Source organism: Melopsittacus undulatus, chromosome 2 (genome assembly GCF_012275295.1).
Source record: "Melopsittacus undulatus isolate bMelUnd1 chromosome 2, bMelUnd1.mat.Z, whole genome shotgun sequence".
Classification (NCBI taxonomy): domain Eukaryota; kingdom Metazoa; phylum Chordata; class Aves; order Psittaciformes; family Psittaculidae; genus Melopsittacus; species Melopsittacus undulatus.
The window spans coordinates 78,095,492-78,119,688 of NC_047528.1; the positions used below are offsets into that span (position 1 = coordinate 78,095,492).

The 24,197-nt window shown below is 39.9% G+C and overlaps 1 protein-coding gene across 1 annotated transcript in view; it reads right to left on the bottom strand.

The window, feature by feature from the left end:
- The window catches only part of MAP3K15 (mitogen-activated protein kinase kinase kinase 15), a 91,737-nt gene extending 74,087 nt beyond the window's left edge, over positions 1 to 17,650 (bottom strand). The window contains exon 1 of the mRNA XM_034060128.1: positions 17,263 to 17,650. Coding sequence (XP_033916019.1) covers positions 17,263 to 17,590 — 328 coding nt within the window. The 5' untranslated portion in view covers positions 17,591 to 17,650. The remainder of the gene's footprint in view (positions 1 to 17,262) is intronic.
- Positions 17,651 to 24,197: the final 6,547 nt, after the last annotated feature.

Genomic DNA, 24,197 nt, shown 5'->3' on the forward strand with positions numbered 1-24,197 from the left:
AGTGCTCTCGCAGTCTCTCTGCCTGTGAGAAAGAAAAGGTAGAACTGTCACAATTCAAACCCTCAGCTAAGATTTCCAAAGGAGTCTCTGAAACATCAAAGTCTTGCTGGAGTTCTCTGTAAGATGAGAGCACAATTCTGAATTCAGTTTACAACATTTGTTTTGGCTCTCAATAAATGATTATGTAACTGTGCGAATGACTGTTCTTTAAGAGGCTTTATGCAAGTATAATCTCAACCTGAAATCTTTCCTGGTACTCTCATAATCTGATTGTTTAGTTACATTGAAGCACTGACTGTAGCCACCTGGCCTACGGATGAAGTTTATAAACAAGTTAAATTCTCAATAAAATTACCTTCAAGCCAAATATAAGCATTACATTTCCCTGTAAGGCAATGACATTCATACTAAAGCTAGTAACAGACTTTACCTTTCATATCGTAGATTAAGGGGTCCTGGGAACAACATAGTCTCAAGTCTGAGGGAGCTAATTCACAGTGGTGTGAGATCACACAATCAAAGTCACGGATCTGTAGTTACCAACCACAATTATATCAGATGTGCCTGCACACTACCAATAAATGAACAAGAGATCAATGTTTATAACATTTATTTGTAAAATTACAGCCTTCAAGTTCCCATGTAAGGAGTCAAGAGAGATCTCATCACTGGAATCTTAGCTGTTTGAGCTAAGGTTTCATGGCTCAGTCAGATGAATGCTTATGCCTGCCTGCAACTCCTACCTCTTTCCCATGACCCAGGGTCTCTGGTTCTCTCTTCCCATTCTAACTTCCCCTTATCCCTCAGCCTATATTTAGCTTGATAATTCCTGCCAAACTTTGTACTAGCACATTAGTAGACAGAAGCTCTGTAACTGCAGCTTATCAGTCCTATGAGTGGTATCAGCTACCAGGTTCCTGCTAGGCCCCTGGAAAAGTACTTTAAGAAACTGTTAGACTTAGAAAAATTGAAAGAAATAAAGGTTAAAAACAAAATCTCATGAAAACTCAATTTTTGCATATCATATAATAGAACATACTTGCATCTGTAACTAAAATATCCAAAGGTGTAAGTAGTAGAAAAGACTCTGGGCTGAGAGAGTACACAAAGACCCCACATATGGTCATCCATACTGCTTTATAATATTATTTCTTGAGTGTTCAAACAAGTAGTTTAATTTACAGTGACTGTTATTTAAACCTTGTAAGCATGCACCCAATGGAAGGAAAAAAAAAGGAAACTAAGACAATTTGCTATTGCAGGTTGACGTCCATCGTTTCATTTGACCGTGTCATGTAAAAAGCAACAACTATTAATTAATTTCAGGAAAAACAATTCTTCCTTTAAAAAGCCAATATATAGTGTGAAATACTCTATACTCACTACCTAATTATTATTAAAATATGCTGAAGAACCTTAACATTCTATGAAACTTGCTTTAAACACCAGAGCTCATAGCAGACAAGCAACTGTGAGGTATGTGGTGAACAAAGCAGTTCCAGCCTCCCTCAGTGGCTGCACAGGATAAGCGATGACACCATGATAGAAGCTGACAAGACTGCAGGAACAGCATTATCATGGGTTAAGCAGCCGAATGCTTGCCTGTGAAACTGGGTTCTATTCATGCTTCTATCTACCCTGCAGCTGCTGCATGATGCTAGCCTAGTTACATAAAGTGGTATTACAGAGGTGGACTTGGTGACTATACAGTTACTACTATTCTGATTTTCAAGGGGAAAAAAAAAGAAAAGAAAGTACCCTACTAGAACACAAAAAGTGTCTTTGCAAAATAGGGTCCTCATTTTAAAGACAGTTTGTAATAAACCAAATGCCTTCAGAGAGAAAAAAAATCCTGATATTTTACTTAAGCTATTCCCTTCTATCATCCAATTGTCCTTCGGCATTAGTTACAATGCAAATAGTCTTTGATTTAGCATCTGTAGTCTTCCCTCTGCAAAACAATCATTATCTCTGAATCCTGTCTCAAGAAAGATATTCTCTTTCCTGTGTGCTCATTCAATCTTTATACCCAAATGAATACTAAAGCAGCAGAATTCAAAACTTCTCAAAGACTATTTTAATAATTTACAGTTGTTTCCCTTTTTGTTATTCAGAGACATGAGGCAAATGAAGAATCCAGAAGCCACACACTTCTCATTTTTTCCCAAATTCATTATCATTAATTAAAAAAGGCTTCCAAATCTGTGTATCCAGGACACTACAAAAATAGTTACCCATCACTGATGATCTGAGAAAGATACCTGTTCAGTAATTTTCCCTGTTTATATGCTCTGAGTGTATTATAAAGTTTGACATGGATGCTAAACAGCTATAATGAGTAGATGTCTCACATCACATATGCCTGGTCATTAACAATAACATTATTTCCTAAACTTACTCTACAAGCCAAAGATCATCGTACTAATTCTACAGGATCTGTCATTTCTCTGCCCTACTTAACAACAGAGGAAAAAGAAAGAGAGAGTAAATTAAAAACAGGCACTTCACACTTGCCTGCCACACTAGTAGTGTGCCACGTGCCACATGAGATTATTTCCACTGCAATGTTTACTAAAGCTAAGGTAGCCAGTTAAGAAAGCGTACAAAAAACCCACTCCAATTCTGAACCTAATTTGAACCTTGTCTGTAGTTTGGGAGGGAAAATGAGAAAGGTGAACTTTATTTAACTTTTCCTGCACCTCTGCACTTTCTACATTGGGCCATACAAGGCAACAAAAGGGAATGAAGCATCACAAAAAAAAAAGAAAAATAAGATTTCTTATGGGATAATCTGGCGTATGTGAAATTAAAAAGAGTATGAAATTCAACAAGAAAGGCTGTCCCTTCCTCCCAACTGCAAGCAAATCAATTTCTAAGCCAAGAAGGTTTAGATAAGCTTCAAACTTTAAGACATTTATCCAAACTAAACCACTTGAGAGTCACCCATCATTTAATATTGAATACCTTGGCGCTGGGAGCAGAAAAAACCTGCCAAATCTGCACATCTCCAACAGGTCACACACTGGCCAACAACATACATCAAAAACACTTGCAAAAATAAAATTACACTGGGCTTTATTTTCTGCCCAAAGAAATGTAAGAGATAAGAAAAGTAATAAAAAAAAGGCACTACAATGGAATGAAAATAGATTTCAGTACACTAAAGCTCATAAATCTGGGTTAAGCTAAGAACTTTATTCTTTTTTGTTGTTGTTTTAAGAATTAAAAAAAAAGCATACAAACATAAATGAGACTTTCCTATTCTGAATCTCTCATTTTTCCCAGATATATGTACTAAACTGAAGTGTCCCGCATCATAAATAAATTACACATTTTCTCCTTATATTGACAGACTCTCAAGGCTGTCATTTAGGACCCACATAAAACCACAATGAATTATGCAAAGTGAAAATATTGAGGAAAGGCAGTATTATTAAAGTGCAAACGAAAACAGAGTTTACATAAAGCCACAGCATATTCCATGAGCCAAGAGACTTGCACCCACATATAGATACAGAGTTCCTGATTTAATATTCTGGGTGCTGGACAGATGTGGCTTCAATTTGCAATTTTTAACTTTCCTGTAAATAGTACAAGCTTTATGTGCCAGCCTAAAAAACTGCATGTGCCACTGAAAAAATCCTTACGTACCACTGAATATTGTAATTTCAAAAATTGGCAACATTCATTAAAAAATGAGAACAGTCTATTTTAAGGAGCTAAGTAATGATCAATAAAACCTAGAATTTTAGTACAATCTGGTCTTTCCAAAGCAAGTCATGACCATTATCTGCCTAACCTATAACTATCCTATAAATAAAGAATACATTATTACTTCCATCATGTAGTCAGGGAGTACTAAGCATGAAGGCAGGTATTTGTTACCACAGCAGATCCATTCTAGGTTTCCCTACTTGTTAAAGAGATTAAGATTATAGCTAAAAGATACCCAAAACTCACCATTATAGGATCTCTGTAGAGTCAGAGGAATATTACTATTTCCATTCTATGATTAATCAGACACAATGAGTCATATGAAATTGTGATTTTACAAGCACTTATTAAATATAGTGTAGGTTGGTTCACCTCAAAATATACATACATGCTCAGTTGTCACAAGATGAATCCCAGCAGGGATGCTGACAATATCTCCATTTAAATATTCAGTGGTGTGTTCTTTTCTCTTAACTTTTTCCTTGCAAATTTAACCCTACAAGTATTGTTTTGAAACTGAATCCACGGCTTAAGTTTTTACACTGCTGTTTGAATTAGCAGTCTATGACTAAAGTCCCAAACAGACTTCATGAAATCTCTGTCACTTCTTGATGGAACATCCTTTTCTTCTAATTTTGAGGAAAGACCATAGTCTGATTTGATGATGATCAGCAAATAAGAATAAATAAATTATTAATTTAAAAAAAAAAAAAGAAAGTGGGGGAGGAGAGGGTTTAGAAGCAGTGAGCAAGTTCTTCTACTAAGTCAATTTTCCCTTTTGAAGGTTTATGGATTCTGTGTATTGAGCCTCCTTGTAGAGATGATGGGTGCCAAGCCATAATACTAAGACAGACTGCTTTAGCCCAGGTTCATGCATATTCACCCTAGCACGCCTTCTCTGCATTGCCCAAGCAATCACAGCGTAGTGTGTTATAATACACAGATCAGGATTCAGTAGTGAAAAAAACCCCAAACCCTTAAGTTTGTTATATTGGTCACTCTGAAAATAAGTTTGTAACTTTAAACTGTCAGAAAAAGTCAATTGCAAATGATTGGAAGAACTTGGAGGCCTATGCCTGTAAATAAAACTTGAGCCATGGAGGAGGGAGAGCACTGGATTTTCTATCCCTGGAGTCTGTGTGCTGGTTTTACAAACACAGTTTCAGATGCAATATGGAAAAAATACATGGGTGATTGCAGCAAGGCAAGCAGTTTCTAAGAAAATGTTTTGGAAACCTGTGGTTTTGTGCAAGGTGTCCCTGCCCATGGCAGGAGGGTAGGAACTAGATGATCTTAAGGTCCTTTCCAATCCTAACTATTCCATGATTCTATATCAAGTCCTGAGATACAGGTACAGAGTCTTGAGGCATTTTGATGCACTTGAGCTGTGTACCTTCAGCATGTAACAGCAGAATCTTCCCATGAGTTCAGATACTGTCTGATTTTACTTGACTAAACTACCCTTCATTCTAAGATTAAGTTTTCCTAATCACAGCAATGGAATTAATTGTATGTGTAAAAAATAAGCACCAGTGGAATGTTCTTTGGTAACTGAGTACATCTCATGATTATCTTATTACCAATCTCAAAGACACAAAAGAAGACAGAATGTAATTCCCTCCTTGTGCTGCTCCCAGAGAAAGGATGTTGCTTGTCACATTCACTGAATTCTGCTGTAGAATATCCAGAGTCAGTGTCCTGACAGACTGTCATGTAGTTATGGACCAAGCCAGAAAATCGGGACTGTGATTTTACAGCAGAGTTCTTGTTTGTGGCCAGACCAGCCACAAAGCTGCCTCCTTCACTATTACAGCCATCTTTTTTACTGCAGTACAACTAGGAGATATCCAGGGTATTAGATGATATCAAATGTTGTAGAAAGTGGACAGTTGCCACTTTTTCCTTTGGAACTAGAGTGTGGCTGCTGTTCCCTAGCTGGAATTAAGTATTAGGCTTCCAAGACAAGACTAAATCAGCATGTTTTTTTCCAAGGATTTGTTAGAAGTGCTCAGGGAGTATGACAACAGTATTTTCATGAATAGCAGCATATGCTCCAGAAGGAGGAGGGGATCTATTTGACATATTTTAGCATTCATTTTCCATGAATCCTTAAAGATTTATCAGCTTTGATGAAAGACAAGTCAAAGCTAGGGTTGTGTAACTACCATAGTGAGATCTAAGACCCCATAGATATATTAAACAGACAGAATGAAATAGCAACTGCCACCACTTTCAGGGGCTACAAGACGTAAATTCAAATTTGAAAGGCTCAACAGTACATTGCTAATCTGCACCTTGTGAATGTGGGAGTGTGTCAGGGACAATCGATAATGGTCCATGGTGAAACACGCAAAGATAGAAAAGTATGGTTTGTCTGCTTTGGCTCCTTCCTAGAAGGTCCCATGTTGGCTCCTACCCAGAGAGTCCTGCTTTGGCTGCTCCTCGGAAAGTTCTGCTTTAGAACTCCCCGGAAAAGTCTCGGCCCTTGGAGACCTTTCTAGATATTGCTGGCCATTTCTTCTGACGTAGGCTGTCCCCCTGCGTCAGAATGTGTGTGCATTTTTGTCAGTATAAAAGCCCAAGCCTCAGGCGATGCAGGGAGGCAGACCCTCATAACACCCAGGTAAACGTTTCCTCGGCGGGGATGTCCACTAAGGTTGAGCCTGCCACCTTGCACTGTGATGATGATTCTAGGAGCTGGTTTCCCAATCGTCTTCACAGGGTCCTTGAGGTTGGTAAGATAACCAAACAACAGAAATATCCTCTACTGTATCTGTTAGTGTCTCTATATTTTCCTATATTAATAAACTAGTTGAGAGCTCTCTGTTTGTCTCTCATTTTCTCTCACCTGGAATCCTCAAACTCTGGAACAGGAAGTATGCAAGAAAATTTAGGTTTAAGGTCATGAATTCTGAACATCCATCTTTAAAATTGTCCAAAATACTAAAACTTCAGGAAATAAACTTATTCTCAGGAATACCTTCTCAGAGGCAATCATTACTGCAAAACAAGGAATCTGAAGAGGCATTACAGGGTAAAAATAATTTAAAAAAATAATTAAAAAATACTCAAGCAGTCTTTTGTGCCTTGCTTACAACCCAGAAAGTCAAGGCAGTTTCTGGTTTTCCAAAAAACAATTATTTACCTTGTTTTGTTCTGCAGTTATTATAATAAGCAAACAGGTCAGTTTATCAACTCTGAAACTTAATTACCACAAAAGCAAAAAAGAAAATCCATCTCAACCATCTTCAGACTGTCTTTCATTCTGATTTGGATACTTTCTCCATCTGACAACAGCTCATAACTTGTCAGTTATCTCAGGGTCCATGAACAGGAACAGTCACAATATCCAGCCTGAGCTTGTCAATCTTGTCCTTTCCTCAAACTGTGTTTAAAAAGACTGAAATACATCAAGTATCCATTTACAAAGAAAATATCTGAAACAAATAACTCGGTTCCACAGACAGAAATGATGCTGATAAAACCAGTCAATTACTTGGTTAAACAGGATTATGCACATAGAAGTTCAGCTAAATAAGGAAGCCTAATGTCAAACAGTAACTCCATTGTAAACATTAGCTTTTCTCCTGCAAATTTTTATTATTGACTAAGATTAGAGCAGCAGAGATGACTGGTCGAGCACTGTTGGAAAGAAACACAGCCTTGTATTGGTTTTATTTACCCATTCCCAATTCCAGTTTCATTTGTCACTCTCAGAGGAAAGGCAAAACTAACACAAAATCTCTCCCCTCAACACACAAAAATTAGCAGAATTAAAAAAAAAAAAGAAAAAGAACAAGAAAAAAAAGGCAGCTTTTTCTTCTTTTATAGACTCACAGAATGACAGAACAGTTTGTGTTGGAAGGGACCTTAAAGCTCATATAGTTCCAACCCCCTGCCATGGGCAGGGACAGCTCCTACTAGACCAAGTTGATCAAAGCCCTGTCCAACCTGGCCTTTCTGCAACTGCTGTGAGTGCAAGGCAGCAACAGGAGTGTTAATGCAGCTAGTCTCCCCTGAGTGAAATTACTACAGGCAGACATTTTTCTGCATTAGATAAAGTCTACACCATTTCTGGGATTGCTGAGGCAAAGACAACTGGTTCAATACAATTTCTTCTGGCTGAGCTAGCTATTAAATATTTGAAACAAATTTAAAGGGGAGAGGAGAAGGGATAGCAATGAAGTAACAAATAAGTCACTATCCCAGCTGTAAATAAAGTCAGGGGAGAGACAGGGAATAGAAATAAAGTAACAAATAAGTCACTATACCAATTCTAAGCAAAGTGCTCCCCATTATTTTCCCCATAATTAGTTTCCTGAATCTACAACTGATAGACAGGCCTGGAGGCAATGGAGTACTACAGTTTGTGAAAAGCACTGCTGACACCAGTAGAAAACTGAAGAATTTTAGGAAAAGCTCATTATAATGCTCATTTACATGGGAATTTGCTTGTTTTCTGGAACTAATGCGCTTTGGGCTTAGACTTCAAAAGTTTCGAATATCATGTGAACAACATTTTCCAAATTGTTGAGAAGCCAGTGACCATCAGTGGTTGAGCTACACTTCTGTGCATGACAACATGTTTTCCTAAACAGGAGAATCAAAAGCATAAAGAGCAGAGAGTCTAGACACTACTTTCCACAACTTGATTCAAAATGAAACAAGGAAACATTATACTGAGTGAAACAAGGTTAAAAAGCACCTGGAGATAGTTGCATTTACAACTACCCTTTGTTTCTTTCTTCAGAGAGATACTGAAGGATTTTTAAACGTAATTTAAGCATAGAACCAGTATATACTACTGTAGACACAACTGTATGTGCACAATTCAGTTATGATAAACTAGAGCACTTCCTTTAATACTGGATTTTGCTATACTATCCCAGATCAGTAGTCTTAAGTGTCCTTACTGTTTTGGATTTGTGTCTGTCATCAGAGTCCATTTCAATGAAAGTCCATGCTTACCAAGGCTGGGATCTTGACAGACTTATACCAAAGTTTAAATGCTCAGAGAATATCTGAAAAGTTTCACTTCTACCACCTTGAGCACCACAGCAGAATCATTTACCCTCTCAGCAGGATATGAAAGATAAAAAAAAAAAGCAAGCAGTTTATTACAACAAAGTGATCCAATACTTTTAAGTGTCAGAATTCATATCCCAGCTTTGGGTCCCTCCTTGCAGACTACAGTGATGCTGCTACTACTCCTGGTGTGCCCCTACAGCCCTGCCAGCCTCCCAGGGAAAGGTGAAGGTAATTGTAGCAATCCTGAGAGAAAGATGACAGGCTTGATGAAATCATGCTGTGGGACACGCTTGACCCATCAGCTGCCAGCTGAATCACCCTGACCTCAGCAGAGACCAGCACTGTGCTGTTTGCTGCAAGCCTGTGCCAGGGACCAGCATAAAGCAACAGCTGCGCTCCCTACTCTTGGCTCGTCCTCAGGCACCCACATTGCTCTTCAAAGGTAGCCTGAGGCTAAAGCCATTCACATCCATGCCAAAGCTGCAAGGAAAACAGAGCCTACCACATTCACAAATTTCACCTGCAAGTGGCAAACCGTGTTGAAGTCCTCCTAAGAAAAACCCTACACCTATCTTGACTGCTTAATTTCAGCCACACAACATCACTGTAGTGTGTAAAGATACAGCAGCTAGGCCAAGCAAACTGCCACAGTGCTGCTCTTCCATGTCCATGGAAGCAGTAATATGCCTTCAACTATCAATGGGACACACATTTGCAGCCAGTGAGTTTAAACTTAAGGTCATCTTATATACAGAATACAGAAGAAGCCAAAAAGTCTAGAGTTCTCACCCAAGTTCTGCACCAAGTCCTTGCACATCAGAAGAGCTTTACTCAAGCTTCTATGTCTGCAAGCCAGGAACATTAGCTACTTTTTAACTAGGCAGTACACCAACAATTTTTAACTTGCAAGTGTAATTTGATGATTAAAAAAGCAATGTATGATTACACTGAAAAAAGCAGAACATGACTGCAGAATACGCAATAAGATACAGCCTATCTATCATAATTATGGGAGGATGGAAATAAAAGCAATGTAATTAACCCACATAAGCAATATTACTTCCCCCCTTTTTTTTTAACTTAATTTTATGACATCAGGTGTTACAGAACCAGTTCTTAAACCTAAGAAGAATATGCTACACACAGCACAGCAAGACTGAACAAGCATGCAATCACTGTAAAGCAGATGAGTGGCCAGGAACCAGGCTCCCACACCAGCAGCCTCAAGTACCCACCCTGCTTGACAATCAAGCCTGTCAGCCTCATTTACAGCTCTCTTCAGAAGCAATATGATGTCACTGAGAGTCAGCTCAAAATGCAGCAAGGCAAAACCAGAGATCTGCTTGCCAACATCCCATGGTCAAATGGCACAGCAGCTTCTTTCGGAGTGACTTAGGAGCTATATCAGAAAATACATTTCTCTGTCATTCTTAAACAAAACAAAAAAGTGTCCTTTAGAATTCGCTGGCTGGTATGCATAAGCAGCACGGTTCCCTCCTCCCCGGCACCGGTAATCAGAGCAATAATTACTTACTTGAAGAATTCCAGAAAATGCTGCAGAAATGTTTAATTTCCCCAAAACATTTAAGCAATATTTAAATATTTAATTTAAAATATATAAAAAAATAAACAACCTTGACTGCAGTGTTTTTGAGGGTCATATGCATAACAGTAATTGATCTTCAGATCAAAGGTAACTCAAGATAGATGCAGTCACTCATCTCTTCAGAATAACCCTAAATGTTCAACTTTTCTAAAAAAATTGTAATGGGTGTAAAAGCTGCTAAATAAGCCTATTTAGAGAGAATCAATAAGACTTTCAATCATACAGTAGGAAATAATACTCATAGAATAAATTAAAACAAAACAGAAACACACAATTTGTATTCTAATCAGGAAAAAGATTCCTTCTAAGCTGATGCAACACCTAGAAAACATCTGATGTGTTCCTAGGTATACAAAAGCCCCAGTGACAGAGAGTCTGCAGTCAGACTCTGGGGAGCCTTCTCAGATTTAATTTTAAGCTCAAGGGGAGAGAAAGACAAGCAGAGAAAATGGACAGATGTAGGTTGGGTTTTGGGTGTGTTACTGATTTTTTTCACACAGAGGAAGGAACAGGGAAAGAAAATCTGCTTTTTTTTTTTCCTTTTAAATTCATCCAAAAGTCATGGCACAGAAATGAGTCTCTGCATAGACAGTGCATGCACATGTACATAGCCTCACCTTAGAACAATTGAAAGAAGTCCAAATTTGCTTTGTTAGCACTGGAATTTGAAAGATGCAAACAACTTCATTCAAAGCTTTGTTAAAAGGTAGGACTCGGGGGTTTGGATTTTCAGTATCTCTTTCTATATGATCCATCACAGCTAGAGAAAGATGTTACTTCCGAAAGGGGAAATAATAAACGATGATCACTTTCCATTAGAGAATCAAGGTATATTTCTTCTTCTTGCTTTTAACATCTTCATCATTTTGTGAATAAAGCTCTGATCCTGAATTTGGCCCATGGCAATATACCAAAGGAAAGTTAATGAATTCCACCTAATCTATTTATGGTTATTTATTTACATAACCAATGCACAGTTATTTATTTGCATGTTTCTAAGCTTCCCCAACTGACATTAAAGAAGCTATTTAACCTTACAGGTTACACACAGAAAAAGCAACATGTTTGATACAAAGCCATTTTATGGAGGTGGCAGCTAGAAAATAATGCTCCCTACTGTTGAGAAAAACATGCAAATCTCTGAATGCAAATAAACATTTCTGCAAGAAGATTTCATGTTGGAAATTGACCCCAACTAATATCACGAAATCAAAATATACCTCTTGAATGTACTGCATTTGTCAAAGCAGCTGAGATATATCATAACCGAGTAACATGATGGATTGTATCAGGCATGTTACTGTCAATCAAAACTCACCTCAAACACTTGGATAGAAAAGAATTACAATCCTGGTATATTACAAGGTCTTGTTATCAGAACGTTTAGTTCAATGGCACAATGCAGAGCTTTGCTGGAGACACTGCTAGATGTGCAGTACTACACAGAGATAAAAGCCCTGTGGTTGTATTAAAGCAGCACAATATCCAATTTAGCCAGCCCTAGCCTTTCAATTGACACCTTCCCATTCTGAAAACAGCTGGTTTACTATCTTCACATTTCTGTACTCTGTGGTATATACCTCTCCCAAGGTTCAAAACACACTCCTAGCTGCTGAGCCAGTTGCAGGGAAAGAAAGGAAAGAAAAAAAATAGTATTAAAAAAAATAAAAGCAACCCCTGCTTGCTCAGGTAAGCATCGGAGAGCTGACCCTTAACCCCTTCCCCACTGCTCACTGTCACACCCAGGGGCAAAGATAAATTGCAGCAGGAAGGTTTGTCCACATTTATTCAAGAAGTTATTGCCCTCAGCTGTCATCCTCACCTTCCTGTCCGAGATTACAATCCCCGCAGCAGACAGCAAGACAAGCATGTGCCTCCAGCTCAGCTACACTAGTTACCATGCCATATATTATCCTACGCTAGTGACAAATGGTTACTGTACCCTGACATACTAGCTTTTGGGCTGAAGAAGCTGAAGCATCCCTGTCAGTTCTGAAGTGGGAGCACTGGCCTTCAGAGGGCAGAGGGCCTCAGGGCAGGCAGCTGGATATAAGCAAGGATGATTCCTTCAATGGCTGACAGAGCCTGAAAATTAGGATCCACAACATACATTTCCTCCTTCTCCTTTTGTGGTGTAACATGAAGAAAAAGATTTTCAGGGACAAGAAATTGGGGTTACGTTAAGAGAGGTTCAACTATGGCACAGAGGTGAGGAGGATCCATATTTCAGTCTCTGTCTGGGCCCCCTCCCAAGTCTGACTCTGCGTGAAGATGGGAGACAGGCATCAGAAAATGCATTTTGGGGCTGCCTCATCCTGCAGGATGTTGGTTGGAGAAGTTCATATGTAGCAAAACAACCCCCAGAAACAGACTTCAAAATATTCCACTGTACTCACAAATGACCTGACATAATTCCCTGGACTGTCAGAGGAATACTAATTTTTCCTCAGGCAAACTTTTAGTTTTATTCCTCGGTACTTCAGCCTCTCTCTAGCTTGTCTTTCTTTCAGTCAACTTTCATCCTGCAATGCAGTCACTGCGACTTCAGTGACTCAGTCATTTCCATATGCTTGTGGTCAAATGGTCAAAGAAGTATTCCAAGCCTTAGGATAGATTACTGTACATTCCTCATGAGGTAAAACGACAATCAGCTACAGAAACAATTGCACAGAATCAAAATGGGACCATCCAAAACTCTTACAACTGTAGAGGCCAGTCCTCCACTTAACACTGTAGTCAGATACTGTGGCACTTGAGGCAATAAGCCTTGATAAAGTTTCAGGTAGACAAGTAAAAGTTACATCCCTTTCTATCTAGTATCACCCTTCCATAGGTACAGGTCAGACATTTAACTGGACATTTGTTTTCTTTCTTTGTACATTTAGAACTGAAGTATCGTTTGCAACTGTGGTAAGAGCACAAAGAGGCTGAATCCCTCTACCTGTAACATCACTAACCAAGCCACCCTCACCTTTTCACCATACCTCTTAAGCTGTTTAAGAATGCCTGTAGTTTGATTTTCTGCATGGGATAATTCTGAAGAATTTTAAAAATCCTCAGCCTGTAGGCTCACTTTTCCTGTGTAAAATTGTTTTTATTGTGTGCAAAAAAGCTTCACACTAATGCATGGTATCTATGGCTTTCAGTCTAAAACATTGCCTCTTCCTCTGCCCAGAGATAGTGTATGCAAGCATTCTTGTTGCTTCTCTGTTAGGTAGATACCATCATTGACTTCTGCATAATATAAATCACTTTGTTAACAGCTTCTAGCACTGACTGAGCAGACACACCTCATATTTCTGTTATCAAGTTCTTACTACACAACTTGTTGTAAGTTTTCTCTCCCAGGTAGTTCCCCCTTAGCAAAGGTTCTTAGAAAGTTCAGTGATTTCTTAAGATCATTCTGTATTTCCTGCTGGTCTGCAATAAACAGGTAAAAGCATAAGTCACACCTCTATTCATGGTAAGATTTCAAATGATGAGGAGTGAGTAATGAATACACTCAAGGAGAAAAGAGGTAACATACTCTTATTATGGAATATGGGTGTTTTTGCAGCACTCAGTGGTTTACAGAAAAATCATCTACTAGAAAATTGACTGTAGAAATGAAAGAGGTTTCTGTTGATCTTTTGCTTTGCACTCTGTTCTTACAGTTTGCTGGTGTTGTCATCAAAGATACCAATTCCAAGAACCACTGTATTATAGATTCTATATTAAATAAGAGAGATGAACTTACTTGAGGCGGAGAGGTGTCTTATAGTCTCTAAGTAAATGGGCTACAATTTCAGGCAGACTGGGGAAAGTGGGTAATAGCACTTTTAACAAAGACCGCTGTCTGTAGTTACTGTTCACAATGAGATGGACCTCACTGCTCAGTCTTTAAGCATTAGGACGTGGTTAAGGTTCCAACTAGCAAACTAAGAAATGGCTATGGGCAAGAATTCCCACTCTCCTAACAGAGAAAAAGGAATTGCTTCTCAAAGTTCTGCACATGGTGTACAGAAAGTAAATATACATTATAATAGATATCTTCAGCATGGAAAACATCTGATCAGTATCTCACATGGGCAGTGATAATACTTTTTCAGATTGTTTTCCTTTTAAAGTAAACATGTAGTAATTTCCTAACACAAAGTTCATCGTGAGCCATAGGATTGCTCATACTAAAACTCATTCTTAATGTTCTTCATTAAGAACTGAATACATGTCAACAGTCCCAATCAAACACATGTTCTGGAAAAAATAGTATGTTAACTGTATCTATAGGATACAGAAATTAAAAAGAACTGATTTTTCAAAGATTAAAGAAATTGCAGGGTATCAGATAAAGAAAGTTGTATGTAAATGAATAATTATCATGTTCAGAAGTTTTGGATAGTAGCTTCAAAACATCAAGCAGGGAGAGTCCACCAATAAACAACACAGAGAAGAAAACAAGAAAAGAAGTATGTAATAAAAACTCTAAGGAAAAAATGACAAATCATTGTATATAAAATGGGAACTAGAACACTTTAAAATCCATTGCAATGAGAATCCAGTATAAAATTTAGGTCCACTGCTAGATGACACCAGAAAGAATAAATTAATACAACAACAACAAAAGGGGCTGTGGGGGGTGGTGGCAGGGAATATAAAGATAAAAGTGTAATGTATACTTTTTGTCCCTTTGCAGAATGAAGCAAGAAGATGCAAACACTCCATATGACACTGCTAAAGGAATTTTCCCCATCTTTATCATGTAGCAGGAGGAAACAAAGCAGCAAGTACTAAGATAAAGACACTTCAGGTCAGTGTAGTTTTGCAAGTTTAAATTTTAGAAGTTTCAAGGTTCTGACTATTTCTCTGAACAACAGTATTAGATACACCTTAGAAACTGGGAAAACTCAATGGGACAAATGCCAGTAAAACCTGACTACTTTTAAGAGAGATAAAAGGGAACTACATAGATATTCAGTTGAATAGGAGACAGTAACTGCAGCAATACAAGAACAAAAAAGCTAGTTAAAATGTTGATGCTAGAAGAGCTACTTATTGAAATACTAAAACAACATAAGAGGAAAATAAATATTAAAATTATTGTTTAACAGCTTTTTTTATTACTAAGGATGTTTGCATTTTCAGGGTATCATTGCAATCAATGCAAATATAATTGAGTTTCTCTTAATACAAGTAACTTGTCATTAAATGATGTTCTGAACAAAAGCTTTGCCAAATAAAGGCATACATTACACCAGTTAAAAAATTGCTTCCCCACTGATCAAAATGTTGTTACTGAAAAGAAACACACACAAATTCTATTTTGAACAGCCTCTTTTGGAACAGTTCCTGGTTCGGGACTATTCAATTAGTCTTTAATGGACAGTGAAAATGATATAAAGCATTTGCTGACTAAACCTGGACATAAGAGCGTAGCAGGAGTATCCAGTAACAAGGGACTTTACTATTACAAAGTGATGTCAATCACTGATAAAATTATCTTGGTCCTACAAGATGACTTGAATGGTAACATCTACAAGGGTGGGCCATATTCCCACTCACTTCAGAATGCAGAGACTTGAGACTTGAGAAAAAAATTTAGATAACTCTCTCAAGCTCTCAAGCAGAGCAGGTGTGTGCATAATACATTAATAGGGCTATTAGTAGAAACAAATAATTATGCATTGATGAGTATAATATCGTGCTTACCTTCAGAAGGGCTACAAAAATACTGGCAACACACAAAGAAATTTCATGGTTGTGTACTAAGACACACAAAGAAAATATTTATTACACACTTGTCAACCTTGCTAGCAGACATAAAATAAAATCCCCTGCCTGGGACGTTAAACAATAACAAAGGATGTAATGTTCCTCAATATTTGGGAGATTTATCAGAGGATGAAATGGACTCATCATCATATGAGAATTTAAAATAAGATTTAAGTTTTAAGAAGTGTTCTTTAACATGTCTCATGAACAAAAAAAAGCTTCTTCTTGTGAAAATGGATATCAACATGGACTTAACATTGGACTTTCCCTTTTTGGAGTCTGTGAATTCCCCACTTTCCCAATGCCTGCTCATGCAGTTACGAGAAAAAGCATGTCTGCATGTGCAACAAGTCCACATACTCACCTTGATTAGTTTTAATAATGCCTATTGAGTCAGGGGCTTCCTCTGCTTGCTCAGAAAGCTCACGATTATCTGCCACAGTGCCCAGCCAGCCAGATGGGTTTTGATAAGGACAACAGCTTTCTTTTGAACTATCAGACATCCATCACCAGCTGGAGCCTGGATATGTTGGGCAACATTCAGAAGGCTTCTTCATCAGACATGGTTCTAGACTTCCTTGTCCAGAACAATGATGGATCACTCTGATGCTGTCTGCATGCAAGTCAATTTCACTGTCCAGGGGTTGTGTTAGAGCAGTGAACATGAAACATCTGGCCAACCCAGATCAGAGACTTCTGGCTGGCCTCTCTTTATGCTGTGTCTTACTCCCAACCAGCTGTAAGAGGGTTCTTAGCAAAATATATTAGCAAGAGTTTTGATACTCTTAAGGCGCAGTTAGTACTGCAATCCTGCCAAAGTCCTGTTGAGACATCACAAGGTGGTGACTGAAAGAACTGGTGTAAGGGTCAGATTGTTGTCCTTACACCTTCTCCTCCTCCATGTGCAGGACACTACTGAAGACCAGGCTCTTGCACCTATTACCTGAAGTTCCCCTCACAGTCACTCTCCTGTCACCATACCCGTCTCATCTCAAGACCCCCACCACAGTCTCACATTTGCCCCACTCCCCCTCTTCACTGACCTCTCTGGCACCACCTTTACCGGCCCTTCCCCACCTCGGACCCCACATAGCCTGGGAACGTGGCACCTGGCAAGGCCGAGCCTGAGCCCCGCCCGCGACCCCGCCTCAGCCCAACCTGCTCACCCGCGTCGTAGAAGGCGTCCAGCACGGCAGTCTCCCCGAAGTCCAGCTCCCCGAAGTTGACCGTGCCGAGCTGCGCCCCCTCGGCCTCGCAGGCCCGCAGCAAGCACTGCCGCGCACCGACCTCGGGGCTCCGCGCACCGGCGCCCACCTTGGGAGGGTCGTTCAGCACGTACACGGCCCGAAGGCAGCGCGACCTCGCGGCTGCAGCGCTAACCTCCGCCGCCTCCCCTCCTCCTGCCACCTCGGCGGGGCCGGCGGCCGGTAGCTCCGGCTCCGCTCCGTGGTGCGTCTGTTCCGCGGCAGCGCTGCAGCCCGCGGGGCTCTCCATGGCGGCGTCGAGGACTGAGGGGAGCCGGTGGCTGCCGGCAGGTGCTCTCAGGCGGGGCCGCACCCCATCGCCAGCAGTTGGGTGAACTCCGGCAGCGCGGGGCGAAGCGGCTCCTTCCCTCTACGGCGGCTCTTCCAGCTCCTCCGTGCCCTCCCGGGGCAAGCGCCCCCTTTACCTCCGCCACCAAAGCGGTACTGAGAAGGAGGAAAGAGGCAGCGCCGTCGGGGCGATCGCTGCTGGTTTATTACTTCCCTTCCCCGCCCCTCGCAGTGCAAGCTGTACCCTTCGTGCACCACCCGCTACTCCGCTGTTGCTGCCGTGGCTGTTACTATTTTACACGGAGGCACCGTGCGCCCCGCTCGGGTTCCTCTGAGGGTGACAGGGTTAGGTCAAGGCCAGCGGGCTGCCCTGTTTTGCCGCGCAACCGGCTCCTCTCATAAGCAGGGGGTCTGTCCGCTGCTGGCATCCTAGAGCCGCCTTGCTTCTTAAGAAGCAAAAGCAAACTCCTACTGCTTTTTCTTCCCTCAACTCGCCGTGGCAGAGCTTTTCCACAGACAAAATACGCCAGAAGTTTGGACAACGCTTCATCCTTAAATTCACCCTCTTTTTACAATCTCTTGTGACCATGGCAAAACCAGCTCATAGAAACTCTGTAGCAAGTTCTGGCTTCTTTCTAAAAACAAAATCACCTTTGAACATCTGGTTTCCTAGCTCATCTTCTTACCAGCTGAACAGATGGCAGCAGACCCAGCTTTGGCACTGCTGCAGAGGGAGGTTCAGGTTCACTCAGCAAGAAAAATTAAAGGCGGTGTGTGGGTAACTTTGTACCACTGCCTTGTGCCCCAGCAGTCAAGAGGACACCACCATACCCTACAGAGACCACAACCTATTGGCATCAAAGGAACAGCGGAAAATTGCAGTCCTCAAGAAAAAGATCGTGTTTGAAATAGTAAACCTGTCTGGAAAGCTTTTCCATCTAATTTCCACTCACTGTCACAGAAGAGGGTTTAAAACCCAGCATCTTCTGTTTTGTTTTAGTTTTGACAAAAGCACTAGTACAATGAGACTTTGGGGAACAATATACCATGGCCACCAGAGATTCCACTCATTCCTAGCAGCTTTCCTTTTCAGGCAAGAGTAAAACTTTCTATGTGACTATGCCATTATCTAAATCTGCATTTGGAAGATACTCTGTATGGACACTGAAGCCTTTGACCAACAAAAGGCACTAGCACGTATGTTTATGATACTCCCTAATACAAATCCTGCTTTGTATTTTTTTGCATAATAAGAAAGTTTGGTTGGACAGCTGGTATTAAAACTTGAAATGAGAAATACAGTAGTGGCAAAGTGAAGGGATTATTGGCACAGGAAAGGGCTTATCTTACTCCAGAACATTCTTGGGCTTTCAGCAACCAACATGCAGAAAACAAATTGCAATTTAATGGGTTCAGAACAACCGATGCATGGTGTGGTGCTTTCTGTAATCATGAAAATTGTTGAAGTGTCAATTTAGAACAAAATATGTAGGCTGGAATTGCTTAGTGGGATGCAACTGAGACATAACAAATAAGCCTTTTCTGCCTTCTGGGGATTATAAAAATGTAGTTTGCTGTAGGTCTTAGACATGTCTTTGGGGTTCATTTTAGAGTTACTAACATTCAGTACCCATTTTAAACTGCTTGCTGAGTGGTCTGTCTCTTGGTCTTAAATCAGAGTGATAGTCTATTGTAGTAGATACTTCATGCAAATATAATGAAGAAAAAGACATTTTTCCCTTTTCTTAATTATATTAACTTCTCACTGTTCCTTAACCCTTTCCTAACAAGCTGCCATGTTCTGAATATCAATTTTTCAGTAATTTCACCTGTTGTAATTTGCTCAGTTTGCATGGCTTTGTTCTTTTGTGGGGCTTTTTGTGTGGGTTTTTTTTTGTTTGTGGTTTTTTGGTTGGTTGGTTTTTGTTTGTTTTTTGTTGTCATTGTTGGGGTTTTTGTTTGTTTTTTTGTTTGTTTGGGTTTTTTTAGGCTAGAAACAGGAAGTATTTTTAAAAACAGAAGCTTCCGTTTACCTGCTGCAATGAAGTCCAGTTCGGTGCTGGTATGCCTCACATTTCCACTGAGCAACAGCATCTTCAGATCTTGCAAGTCACCTGAGTGAGAATAAAATGGGAGATGCAGCTTTTGGGATATTTGAACTGTTTCTGTGCAAACCAAGAAAAGATTAAATCTAGAAGAAAAAAAGGTAAGTCATGCAACACTCTTTCCTTTTTTGGAAATGCGGTCCAGTAATGAGGTTATAGAAAGAGCCATTCTGCTCCCAGAGTTGCCTATTCAAAAGTCCAGGCCAGAACTGCACATTCAGCTCTCATATACCTTTCCAAGACATTTTGCCTTTGCACAGGGCTCAGCCCAACAAAATCAAGCTTTAACCTGAGAAATCAACATTTGCTCTAATACGTTAATGTAAAGATGAGGTGACAATTTTCTCAGGCAGCGCTTTGCACCTGTCAAATGCACTTAGTGCAGAATATTAATTGCCAGTTAGACACCAGGAGCAATATAGCAATATGTTTGCTGCAGTTCACAAGGACAGCAAGTGCTCCAAAGAAAATAGATGTCCTTGAAACCACCTTTTGGGGTTTTTCTCTTCTCTTTAATTTTGCAAATCCCTGAGCACCAGTTGTTTTTCTAGACTTAACTGGGCTAATGGGGAGCGAGTCATTACTTTTTCTTTTTTTTTTCCCCAGGACTACAAACTTACAGTTTGAACTGGAAAGCTGAGCTGTAAATGTATATAAAATTTGCCTCTACAGGCATAAATGCTGCCTTTCCGCCCAACGCATACACAGCTACAGCATATCTTTTTTAAAAGAAAAAGGCACACTAGAACTGCTGGTACATATGTCAGGCTGCAATTTCAGTTTTCTCTAGCATTTCTGGCTATAAAGAGGGCTCATTCCATTTTCCCCAGGGTCAAGGAAATACAAGATCTCTTAGCTCAGGCATGTACTAAGTAAGCCAGAAGGCACAAGGCCCATGGGGAAACTGTAGATCCAAGCTGTTCTTTCAAAGTGCAAACCCACCTGCCCATGCCCTGGCAGTAATTCCTGAAGATCGCCAGCCAGTTTGGTGTCCTGGGCATCTGTCACACTTGGTGCAGAGGTTCCCAGGAGTCAGTCCACAGGCACTTGGCACTGCCCAGCCCCAGACATGAGTGCATCCAAGAAGCACTTGTTAGGGTGACTGCCACCTTGCAATGACATGGATCCAGAAAGCCTGAGCTGTGTATCCCAGATGTGAGATTTTTTTTCTGTGTTGTGAAGATCAAGCATTAGGGAAAATATTTTGATGTCAAATTTCTTTCCCGGCAGCCACTGTACCAACCTTCCACAAGCTAATGCAGTCTGTGGTGCTTAAACTATTCTGAGTGAACACTTTGTTAATGGACTTTTTGGTATTACAGTTGCTAGGGTTCTACCCTGCTTATTTTCATTCACAGTGAGCAGGTCTCCAGGTAACAGTACAGGTACTGCTGTCATGTGGATGAGGAAGAAAATGGTTAGATTCTTTACTGAACAGGAAGATAAGATTATTTTTTAAGCATGGATCCAAACAGAAGGTGCTCTCTTTCAAGTTCATTATGCAGAAGGTCTACTACAGTTTAAATAAAATGTTATGAATTCTCCCTAGGAAGTCTAATAAACAACTTGATTTTGTTCAAAAGTGGGATTCAAAATACTAACTACATAAAATGGAAGCGAAACAATATGGATAATTCTTGAAGAAAAGCTCCATAAAGAGGCCTAAAAATGCTACAAGCTTTAAAAGTAGACTTGCAGCAAAGCACACCTCACTTGGGTGCCTCAGAACGATGTGAAGTCAAAAACAGCTTGGCTACCAAATAAGTATTGGAATGGCTTTCAGGGATCCCTCTTGCTTTTCTGTTCCTGGATAGCCTGAGGCCTCACAAGCTCATTTGACCTACTGATAAAGAAGGAAGGTGAAGAAAGCGACTGCTGGGTCAGAGAATATAATCAGGTCTATTCAGATCTACTGTTTTGCACAGGAAGCACATCAAACACAGCATCTGTTTGTCACCACCCCACACAAATGAAGAGTGCACATATACACATGTCACATAAAAAGTGACATCTTGTATGAAACACAAGGCTAGTCAAAGGGTGACCTTTGTCTTCCTTTCCTCCCCACCTGCCTTGGAGAATGATAATTTTATACATATGCACTGTGTGCCCACAAGTACACAGAGCAGAACATAATCAATTTCAAAATGATTCCAAATTTCTCACCTGCTCTAATTTTCAGCACATCCGGCACTGTAATTAAAAGTTCTTGCCTTTGGATTTTGAGTGGTTATAGGGCAAGTCTTTGAGAGCATGGCTAATTAAGGAGTGCAGGCTAGTAGTGAAGAAATTATGCATGTCTTCTCAGTAGCTTCCACAAAGCTAGATTTTCACATGCATTTGAAATACTAACTGCTCCCTTCCTTCCACCTCAAACAACCATCCACCAGTAAATACAGTAGAAAAGAGATAAACAACTCCCCCCCACCCTTTCCTGACTTTACTAATACAGAGAACTAATACTTTCTAAGCTGCTGACAGTCTGCATTATTCACATTATTTCTCTATCAGACAGCTATACCAGATCAATATGCAAGACACAGGCATAAGTGTTTATGAAGTCTGGTTAAAAATCTTGTTCTGATGTATGTACCTGTGGCTCTTTGATTTTTCTCACTCAGTTCAGGAATGAAGAAGCAAACAGCTAGTTTAGAACCAGAAGTTAACTCAAGTTCTCCAAAATATAATCTTTAATGAATCAGTCAAACAGAAAATCACTATCTCCAGTTTTCAACACATTTCAAATAGCTTCTAGTTTATACTTCAGATGGGAGAAAACCAAACCAGGCTCTCAACCAGAAAGACCTCCCTTAGGCTCTGAAATTTCTGACCCCCCAATACCTTATCATGACTGATGCTAGGAAAAAAAAGGTTCTAGATTTCTTCACTTGTCCAGCACCTTTACATGTTGAATATTTTCTCCTTCACAGTTCTATACTTAACAGATTGTTCTTCGAGTTCAGTCTTTCTCTAATTCAGCATGTCCTAGGGGTAAGAAACACACATATTCTTGAATAAGAAACGGCTTCAAGAAGTGTGGTTTAAAATGCCTGCATGGGAAAAATAATAAATATTCTTACTGAATTGATTAATTTACATGTTCTCAGCTTGATCTAAGTATTTTTGACTTCTCTATATGTCACAGCTCAGTGCTTTCAATGCGTGTTAAGACAAGATTCTCACTTCTAGCCTCTCTTGTTTCCTCTCACTAAAGAAACAGTCATGATAAAAGCCACCTGAATATTCACTTCTATTCCAGTTAAGCGGGCTTGTCCTGTCTACTGATTAACCAAGCAAAACTGTGATTGTGACAGGGAACACAGTACGGTTATGCACACATTGACCAAATAATGGGAGGACTAGAATACACAGTTCATTTTTATTCATGTTTAGGTGATTTATATATTGCTGTAGATGCCAGATACAGAAGGATATATATGGGTTTTAGAAGGTTAGCAAAACAAAACTGTCAGTGCTGCTGAAAGGCATTTTAATTATCTGTAATAACAATGGCTTTGGTACTACCAGTTAGGACTGTGAAAAGTAAAGGAATCCTGAAGAGGCAAGAATTGTTTTGAAGTGACAAATAAACCCCTGGCATCTGCTGTGTCAATACTTGCTTTTATAATATGTACTAATGAAGACTTTGTATATTTCAGCAAATATAGGAATTTAGTACAACTACAGTAAGAATCCTTAAACTGCACACACATCTCCTCAAGGCAGTTAAGAAAATGCAACATTTATTAAATACGAGCTTGATATGTAAAGTAGTCTACCAATGTCCAAAATGGCCAGTGGTTAGCTTTTGTTTGGTTGGTTGTTGTTTTGTTTGGGGTTTTTTATCAATAACTAATTAACATTCATGAACTAGTAGTGTGACGTAGTCACAGGAGAAGCTGGCAACAGTTGGTAGGAGCACAGCTAAGGCACTGAGTGAGATAGAGAGCAGCATCAGCCTTTCACAAAACCCCTGGCAAGCATTTTTCTTGCGTGCATGGTGCTCTTGCCTTGTAAGCATGAGCTTATTAGCATTGGGTCTGAGTTCTCAGGGCTTCTAATGATGGGACCTGAATGTGCATAAACCTTACCATGCACCAGTCTACAAGCAGTCCTGAAGCTCTCCTGGTTACAGTGAGAGAAGCTGTGATGCCAGACACTTTGCCTTCTCTGCTTTGTCAACTTGTACTACATTTATCCTTTGCTAGAGCAGTGGCACATGCTCGAGGCTATTAAAGCCACTGCCAAGTAACATGTCAGTCTAGTACAGTGAGAAAATTTTACAGCCAGATACAATGTCACTCAAATGCAGTCCCTCTTCAGGCATCTATCTGCCATTATGATAGGAATTGCACCAGAGAATTTTATAATGCTATAAGCAAGACCATCAGCCCATCATTGTCAAATCACATTTCTGCCAAAGTACCGAAGAGTTTCCTCCTATTCTTCACAGTGAAAACAAAG